The sequence below is a fragment of the Micropterus dolomieu genome, linkage group LG01, assembly GCF_021292245.1.
Source record: "Micropterus dolomieu isolate WLL.071019.BEF.003 ecotype Adirondacks linkage group LG01, ASM2129224v1, whole genome shotgun sequence".
NCBI classification, from domain to species: Eukaryota; Metazoa; Chordata; class Actinopteri; order Centrarchiformes; family Centrarchidae; genus Micropterus; species Micropterus dolomieu.
Window position 1 is genome coordinate 20,769,735 of NC_060150.1, and position 9,841 is coordinate 20,779,575.

A 9,841-nucleotide genomic window follows, 5' to 3' on the forward strand; every position below is an offset into this window, starting at 1 on the left:
GGAACTGAGAGCACCAATTGTTGAAGCTTTGTAGGTGGAATTCTTTCCCAACTTCAGTTGCTCAACAGTCCGGGGTCTCCGTTGTCGTATTTTGCGCTTCATAATGCGCCACACAGTTTCAATGGGAGACGGGTCTGGACTGCAGGCAGGCCAGTCTAGTACCCGCACTCTTTTACTACGAAGCCACGCTGTTGTAACATGTGGAGAATGTGGCTTGGTATTGTCTTGCTGAAATAAACAGGGATGTCCCTGAAAAAGACGTTGCTTCGATGGCAGCATTTGTTGCTCCAAAACCTCTATGTACCTTTCAGCATTAATGGTGCTTCACAGATGTGCAAGTTACCCCTGTCATGGGCACTAACACACCCCCATACCATCAGATGCTGGCTTTAGAACTTTGCACTGATAACAATCCGGATGGTTCTTTTCCTCTTTGGCCCCGAGGACACGACGTCCATAACAACAACAATTTGAAATGTGGACTCGTCAGACCACAGCACACTTTTCCACTTTGCGTCAGAAGGTCACGGCCTTCAATGTTGGTTGTCGGCCTTGCCACTTACGTGCAGAGTTTCTCCAGATTCTCTGAATCTTTTGATGATATTATGGACCGTAGATGATGAAATCCCTAAATTCTTTACAATTGTACATTGAGAAACGTTGTTCTTAAACTGTTGGGCTATTTGCTCACGCAGTTGTTCACAAAGTGATGAACCTCGCCCCATCCTTGCTTGTGAATGACTGAGCCTTTCTGGGATGCTACTTTAATACCCAATCATGACACTCACCTGTTTCCAATTAACCTGTTCACCTGTCGAATGTTCCAAACAGGTGTTATAGGAGCATTCCTCAACTTTCCTCAACTTTCCCAGTCTTTTGTTGCCCCTGTCTCAGGTTTTTTGGAACGTGTTGCAGGCATCAAATTCAAAGTGAGCGAATATTTGCAAAAAACAATAAAGTTTATCAGTTTGAACAGTAAATATCTTGTCTTTGTAGTGTATTCAATTGAATATAGGTTGAAAAGAATTTGCATTATTCTGGTTTTATTTACGTTTTACACAATGTCCCAACTTCACTGGAATTGGGGTTGTACTGAAAGTCTTATTTATTTCATATTGGCCATTTTGGAATTCTATAGAAAAGCTCTTTCTTAGTTATTTTTCATAAAATGACACCTGATTGAATTAGAACAACAGCATGTCTGATTTGATCAATATTCCAGACTAGCCTGAGATCAGCAGCATGTTATTGATGTGTGTTGACTGTAGAAGGCTGACATTATGATGATCCACAATAACACAATGACAAAGTCCCTCTACTCATTTTAGGGAAAAGCTCATTGATTAGGACATAGTAATGTTGAGCTCCACATTTAAAACCTGAACACATCTGATTGGATTAGAAATGGATTTTTATCTCCATCATTTATTCTTTATTCAGATTCAGGGACTGCAGTTTGTCAGAGATCAGCTGTGCTTCTCTGGCCTCAGCTCTGAAGTCCAACCCCTCCCATCTGAGAGAGCTGGACCTGACTGACAACAAGCTGCAGGATTCAGCAGTTAAGCTGCTGTGTGGTTTTCTGGAGAGTCCACACTGCAGACTGGAGACTCTGAGGTCAGTTCATATTTTTTGCTCTTATTCAGTGTTTATAGAATAAATTATGCTGTTAACAACTGAACTCCACCTGAGAAAAACTATCACCCATCAAATTACAATAACACAATATTTAGGACTTGCAATAGGAGTGATTCAATTAATTACATGGCAGATGAAAAGCAGATGCAGTGACATAATAAGATGCATCAAACATGCAAAAAACACACAAGAACATAACTGAGGTAAATACACAGTCCATGTAGATATTTAGAAAAAACAGATGTTGTAGTTGAGTTTGAGCCGTGTCAGTACATGACCATGGCATGTTCAGCATTATGTGTTGAGTGCTTGCAGACTATTTCCATGGCACTGACTAGCTAACTTAAGCCACTCATGTTAATGTGCTTTGTAGTGCAAAATCGCCAGTCTATTTTAGTGTCAGATTTTGTTATACTTTTATTTATACTAAGTTTATATTCTGTCATCACAGACTTTCTGGCTGTGGACTCTCAGAGACTCATTGTGAAGTTGTGGCCTCAGTTCTGAAGTCCAACACCTCCCATCTGAGGGAGCTGGACCTGAGTGACAACAAGCTGCAGGATTCAGGACTGAAGCGGCTGTCTGCTGGACTGGAGAGTCCCCACTGTAGACTGGAAACTCTCAGGTCAGGATTTATCAACCTGTTCAACAATGAACATTTGAATTCTTATTTATATGAATGGATGCACTCATATATTTTTTCTCTTCTCATATTATTTCCAAACCAGTTGTGTTTAATCAGTTCTTAGATCATGTAACCTTCCATGAACATATTTTATAAAGTTTTGTTCTGTGAAGCTGGTAGCCTAAGTCTGAGGAACAGCTTCAGGGAAAGAAGAGGAGAGGACACCAATTCAGAAGGGAAAATCTAGAGATTTGTAGAAGTCACACATTTAGTCAGGGAGATGTATGTTTTTCAGACTGAGAACAATCAGTAAATTTCTATCCTGGTTTCAGAACTTTTTAGGAGTTTAAAACTCAGTGTGAGCCCAGCCTCATGAACCACTTTCTGCCTAGAAATGAAGGCTGATGGACTTTAGAAGCCCAGGGACTATATTTCATAATATTTGACACACAAAAGGGAAATCAAAATTAGTTCTGGGTACATGAATGGCTGACCACCGTCTGCTTCCCATTAGCTGGTTCTTAGCCAATGTGTTGTCCATTACCATCATGGCATGTAGAGCCAGTCGGGTATTATCCCTTACATATCATAATCGTATCAAGTGTGATTTCATTCTAACACAAATGTTATTTGTCATCATTGTCTCTTCAGACTGAGTAGATGTAACCTCTCAGAGAGAAGCTGTGAAGCTCTGTCCTCAGTTCTCAGCTCCCAGTCCTCTCGTCTGATAGAGCTGGACCTGAATAACAACGACCTGCAGGATTCAGGAGTGGAGCTGCTGTCTGCTGCACTGGAGACTCCCCACTGTACACTGTGTATTCTCAGGTCAGTATTTATTAACACGGTGCCTTGTTACATAAACTTACTGTTTGAAATCATTTTGAATTTGGCGCGCTGTCTGTTCTTTTCCCTGGGCCGATCATTTGGAAGAAAACTTCCCAAAAAGGTGGCGGTTTTCATGTCCATTAACACAGTTAGCTAGCCAGCCAGCCAGTGACGAGTGCAGGGAGACAGCCGTTGTCATGGACACAGGCGGTCTTGTATGTGTTCTGAACAGATACAGGCCTGACAGAGTGAGTGCCAACTAAAGAATCCAGTTTCCAGCTCTAGTTAAGATTTCTTAATCTCAGGTACAAAGTCTGAGACAGGAAGGACACGGCATGAGTTAAGGAATCAGTTCGGTAACAGGAACACAGGACTTTTCTTGTCTTTGAAACTTACAGTTAGGACGTGTTTCTATAATAACTCCACTCTCTGGAGAGTGAGGGGATTGTGGCCGTGGCCATGCGGCCGATGCAAACCCATGATTGGTCAGTCAGTCTCACCATTAGAAAGTCTTATTTCGACCTTTTTTTTACTCGCAAAACTTTTCGACTTGCAAAACTCTCTCGCTTGCAAAACGGTTTAACATGCAACATTTTATGATTTGCAAGGAAAACTTTTTGACTGCAATCAAAGAGGAGAAATTAGCAATAAAAACTTTTTGTGACCTTTTTAATTACAAACTTGATTTTTGATTGCAGTGCGATAAATGTGCTCTCAAAACCTTTTTTTTTTGGCTTGCATTAAAAAGACACAAAAATTCCTTTATATAGAGTTGCTCATCAGCTGGAATCATCAAACACAAATGCTCCTTGGCTGAAAAGAAACAGCTCATCAGTAGGTGAAAGATTAATGTGGAAAGACCAACAGAAACACAAGTTTATCTTTTTCATCTTTCTGTTTATAGAGTTCTCTCATATTTGGAACATAAATTAGAACAGTAATAAATAAACAGATAAATAGTTGTTTCTTCTGAAAAGGGAATGATTTGTAGCCGTTGGCTAAAAGAATCCTTTCCTGGAATGAATGGAATTATTTATTAGTTTATTTCACATGGAATTGATTATAATGATCAGATAATGATCGTTACATCAGACGAAGCAATGTAGCAGATGTTCACAGAGTGAGGAGCTGAAGCTCGTTTGCAGCTCCGCTACCTGGTTCAGCTTTTCAGTTCAGCCTCAAACAACTAAACAAAGAAACGGATAAAACAGATTCAGGATGAAAATACAACAGATAAAATAGACTGTGTGTTTTTATTATTTTAGTTTACTTATGTGTATGAGAGCGATGTAACGTCCATGTTTGATGCTGGTCTGACCCCCCTCCTTCTTTCAGGGTGGAGCCTGGTGGAGTCCGATGGTTGAGACCAGGTCTGAGAAAGTGTAAGTGTGTTTTTCATTTGATTCATGAAAACATTCAACCATCTTCAGACTGTGACATCACTCATTCAGAGCTCTGATGTCATCATCAGTGTTAATCAGTGAGCAGATGATAGATCAATAACTGCAGCTCTATTCTCTCCATCAGATTCCTGTGAACTCACATTTGACACAAACACAGTACACAGAGAGATCAAACTGTCTGAAGACAACAGGAAGGCGACACGTGTGGAAGAGGATCAGTCATATCCTGATCATCCTGACAGGTTTGACTTCCATCAGCTGCTGTGTAGAGAAGGTCTGACTGGTCGCTGTTACTGGGAGGTCGAGTGGAGAACATGGGTTTCAATAGCAGTGAGTTACAGAGGAATCAGAAGGAAAGGAGATCATCGAGACAGGAATGCCTGCAGGTTTGGGGAAAACGACAAGTCCTGGACTCTGGAGTGCTCTGGGTATTACTTTCCCTTTCACAATAACAAAGGAGGAGGCTTCTCCAGTTCCCCCTCCCCCTCTGGCAGAGTAGCAGTGTATGTGGACTGTCCTGCTGGCACTCTGTCCTTTTTCAGAGTCTCCTCTGACACACTGATCCACCTCCACACCTTCAACACCACATTCACTGAACCTCTTTATCCTGGCTTTGGGTTTGATATGTTTAACGAGTCTGGTGGTTCAGTGTCTCTGTGTTCTCTGTAGGAGGGAGGGTCTCCTCCTGTTAGAGAAACTCTCTGCTGACCAGATAGTTCAGTCTGTACATAATCACACACAGCGGATGTTCGTACCAACCTGATGTGTTTATTGTAATATAGGAGGAAGAGGAGGCTGAATGTAGAGAAGAGCAAAGCATGCTGGGATGTCGGGGTGCAGACGTAGAGATTCTTTTCACTCTGTAGAAAGAAATATGTTCTTTATTTGTTTTCTGCTCCACTTTTTTAATTGTTTTTTTTCTAGTTTTCAAGTTTTTTGTCTCATTATTTTTGTGAATATTCAGTTTCAAGTTTTTCTGCAGAAATGTAAAGCGGACATAGATGTTAGTTGTTTGAACGCTTTGTCCTGATGTCAGCACATTTATCAGCATGCTGACTGTGAATGTTTCTTATCAGCATGTTTCTTTTACTGATTTTTCCTCTGCAGAAGCTGATGACGTCTTTAAAATATATGTTCAGAAATCTTTAAATCACAAAGCTTATTTTTTGTCTTTGATTAAACATAACTACCTTAAAACAAAAGCATCTATAGGTTGATGGATGCGGATCAAACGTCAGAACACACACACTCCAGCACATGCCATATTGTGAGCATGAGAAATAATCATTTAGTATGTTGGAATGAAACACAACCCTGCAATACAAACCTGGCACATGTAAATATAAAGATGTAAGATTATTATTTCACTGTATTCTGGCCCGACATTTAATGGCTTGAAAAAAATTGCAAGACTTATTTGCCGTGTACAGGGCGTGTAATCTGTGTTGTGAGAATGAGATCCATGTGAAGAAAAGGACACTGGAAGCCTTTGGGGGCCTTCATAGAAACAGTTTGAATGCCTGACACAGAAACAGGCCATATGCCTTTGCTTTAAGAGTGATAATCGTTAACTGCTGAGCTCATATTACAAAAGTACAAGTTAAGTAAGAAAGATGTTTTATTTGAGATACTGTCTTTATTTCTTTAATAAGTCCTACAGTATATCTCTGCATCTCTTGTGCTTGACCTTTTCTTTGTCTCTAGAGACTTTTGTCTGTGTATAGTCATACATGCTCAGCGTCATGCTGAAGTCTCAAAATAAGATGCTAATTTCCAGTAAAGACGAAGCTAAAAGCTAAAATAGTGACAACCCATGTTTGATGTCTTTTCTGCATTTTGTGAAAATAAATATGTTTCTCTTTTGATGGACATCAGAGGGAAACTAAAAGGCTTTCTTTTCTTTTTGTCTTTGTCCCCATCCCTCCCCTTCCCTTCTGAGACAACCAAACTGCTAAACATTGGGATAGAGCTCATCCAGATTGGATTGGATAACTACAGAAGAGACCACCATACTGTTTTAATGAAGGAGTGTCTGGAGTACAATGCTTAAAGCTTGTAGAATGTCATGTTTAAACGAGTCATACTCCTTACTCTAACCCTAAATACACATTGGGAGAAGAATGGTGTACTGGATAGAATGGTAGTAAATTTAATCACTGATTTATGTCATATCTGGATCTGCAGAGGAAATATAAAGTAAGAAAAGTTAGAACGGTGAACCACTCAGTAACCCTTTAACTGAGCGGTTCTATTTACCTTAAATCAAAATGAAGGTTCTACCAAAGAATTTCTATTACTGCTGTGGTTCTCCCTCTTTGCCTTAAGACAATGCAATGTCTACACAAAAATATACACTCAGTTGACAGTTTATCAGCAAAACCTAATTAAATAATGCAATAAACCCCGGTTGCCCCGGCCTTTCTGTGTGGCGTTTGCATGTCAGGCGGCTGTGGCCTGAGCGGGTTGGCCGTTAATCGGAAGGTCGGCGGTTCAATCCCTGATCCCCCTGGTTGCGTGTCGAAGTGTCCTTGGGCAAGATACTGAACCCCGATTTGCCCCTTGTTCCTCCAGTGTATGAATGTGTGTGAATGTTAGTTTCCGAGTGGTGATTAGTGTAAAAGCGCATTGAGTGGTCTAGAAAGGCGCTATACAAATACGAAGCATTTACATTTGCATGTTCTCCGTGGGTTCTCTCCAGGTTCTCCAGCTTCCTCCCACCATCCAAAGACATGCAGGCTAGGCTAAAGGACCCTAATCTGGAGCGCCAGCAGGCCTCCACAAGTTCATCAGGAGCCATATCTGCTGGGTCCAAAGTTGGCGACATAGGCAGCGCCAGTCTTCATGCTCTGTGCCCCAGTAACAAGGTCAAGACACCTTGGCGTCGTTTTTGGCTGTAGGGCGCTTGCAGTGAAGCTAGCAACAAAACATCTGCAACATCCGGTCAAGTTAGCAATAATAAAAATGCAACGTCCGGTAACACTTTCAAAATAAGACTACTTGTTAAAGTGAAACGGCAACGGCTCGTTGTCAATTTGAAGTGAAATGAGTGGAAACAGAAGGTTTTCTTTTTAAATGAGTTCGAATCTTGGCTGAATGTAGTAAGCTTTCTGTGAGACTAATATTTTCTTTATATACTTGTGGTGTCTTAAGCATTTATTTATTTATTCAATCTTTTCTGCCTCATCAATTGCATTATGTTCAGCAGAAGCTCACTTTTATTTTGAAATGTGCTGCGACACGATGTTACCGTAATGCCTAGAAAAAACACGCATCGCAAAACAGCGTGAGGGCTGGCTTGACTGTCGTTTTCGCGTGTCGCTCTTTTGTTGCCTGGGGCGTGGTTCCCCAGGAGGCGTCTCAGGTTTCCCAAGGGACTGCCTTTCTAAACTTAATGTTTAAAGAAAAGAAAACTATTTACACGTATTATAATCAAACATTTTTCCGCAATCGAACCTCAATGGTCGTACACTCAGTGGAGTGTATAACTTCATTTCAGTTTACAACCCTGTTGTAACGTGATGATTAAATTTACCTTGTACCTTATAAATGGAGAAGAAAAATGTGAGACTTGTCAAAATTGTGAGATAGCTGTGCTCTCCATGTTTCAGTTACAAATTAATCCTTAATAATGAAAAAACAAATGAAGAACAATAAATACATCTGTATCAGTAACCTGGATTTAAAACAGTTAACAGAGACACAAACCAGACATTCATTTAAATACTGCCCCCTGCTGGTAGAAATGCAAAACAGATCTATTACTATGAAAACCAGATTAAAAATGAATTTAATATTAAGTATAGTGCTAACAGTACCAACTCCGCACACACAATAATTACCTAGGTTAAACTACCAACTGTATTGCACCAAACAATGCGTACATTAAACCTGACTCTTGCTGTTTACTTGAAGAAATGCACATTATTATATATTGCATAATAAACTACTGTTGCTAACATATTTCTCTCGGTCCAGGTTTATTTATTGAATCAGTGGCAGATGCCGCGGCATCTAAAGCTGCCACCGGAAATGCCACTGTTAGCTGCCGATGCCACTATTTGAGCCAGAACCTGCTGTAAAAGCTTCATCCAAAATCAACTGAAGGACGGCGACAGGAGAACCAGAAGCGTAGACCCATCGTCGCAAAGTTTGAACACAAGCAGAAGGAACTGGTTAAAGGCCGCGGCAGGGAGCTGAGAGGGACCAACTTCAGTGTTAATGACCGGTTTCCCCGGGAGATCCTGGATCCTGGATAAGAAAGAAGCTTATTGGAGAATTCAATTTTATTTATATAGCGCCAAATCACAACAACAGTTATCTCACAGCGCTTTTCATAAAAGAGCAGGTCTAGACCGTACTCTATGATGCTATTTACAGAAGCCCAACAGTTCCCACCAAGAGCAGCACTAGGCGACAGAGGCAAGGAAAAACTTCCTTTTAAGAGTGTCACGATCGTGGTGTGGAGGCAGGTTGGAGGACCCAAACGCAGGTCACAGAGCGGAGCAGGTATAGTTCAACGAAGGGTTTTAATATAACCAAAAGCGAGCACACTTACAGGTGAGTGGCTGAATAACAGAAATCCAAAAGTACAGGGAGACGAGACGAGACAAGACAAGCAAGGCTGGTTACAGGCAGCAGAGAGTACACACACGACAGACTGGGGGGTAACATGAACAATGACCGGACAAGGACAAGACAGAAACACCAGGTATATATACACAGGGACTAACGAGCAGGGCGGGAGCAACACAGGTGACAGACATGAGACTAACGAGGCAGAGAGAGAGCAGAGGAAAACAGAGACTAGACATGACAAGCAGACTATATAGCAGATACTGGACACTAGACAGGACAGAACCCAAAACTCAACATACCAAGGCAGATACTAAACTCAAAAGTGCAGAAGAGAGAGCGAGAGGGCAGGGGAGGAACAGAGAGAAAAAGAGAGGGATGGAAGGAGAGAGAGGGGAGGGAGGCAGCCTACACAATATACACACAGAGGTACAGACAGTAAAGGTGATGTTGCTATAGACTAAATGAAAAATGGTAGAGATATTTATAGTAGTGTTAATGGTAACAGTCGTAATGTTAATGATTATAATAACAATAATAATAATAGGACTAGTAACAATAGTCGTTGCAGCAGAGGGTGTCGAGCAGGAACACGGGGGCAGCAGGTGACCCGCAACCACAGATCCAGACTCCACAGCTCCAGAGCCAGAAACACCTGCAGGAAGTGATAGGAGGAGAGAGGAGAGGGACGAGAAAGCACAAGACTACCAGAAAGGGGAGAAGTTGTGTTAGTAACATGCAATAATGGGATGAGGTTGCATACAGAGGGAGAGAAAGTAGA

General features: G+C 41.3%; 1 protein-coding gene across 1 annotated transcript in view; it reads left to right on the forward strand.

Annotated features, from left to right (window-relative positions):
- Positions 1 to 6,379, forward strand: part of LOC123978113 (neoverrucotoxin subunit alpha-like) — a 13,549-nt gene extending 7,170 nt beyond the window's left edge. Inside the window, exons 2-6 of the mRNA XM_046061247.1 lie at positions 1,563 to 1,614; positions 2,087 to 2,260; positions 2,912 to 3,085; positions 4,421 to 4,467; positions 4,613 to 6,379. Coding sequence (XP_045917203.1) covers positions 1,563 to 1,614; positions 2,087 to 2,260; positions 2,912 to 3,085; positions 4,421 to 4,467; positions 4,613 to 5,157 — 992 coding nt within the window. The 3' untranslated portion in view covers positions 5,158 to 6,379. The remainder of the gene's footprint in view (positions 1 to 1,562; positions 1,615 to 2,086; positions 2,261 to 2,911; positions 3,086 to 4,420; positions 4,468 to 4,612) is intronic.
- The last annotated feature ends 3,462 nt before the right edge of the window (positions 6,380 to 9,841 follow it).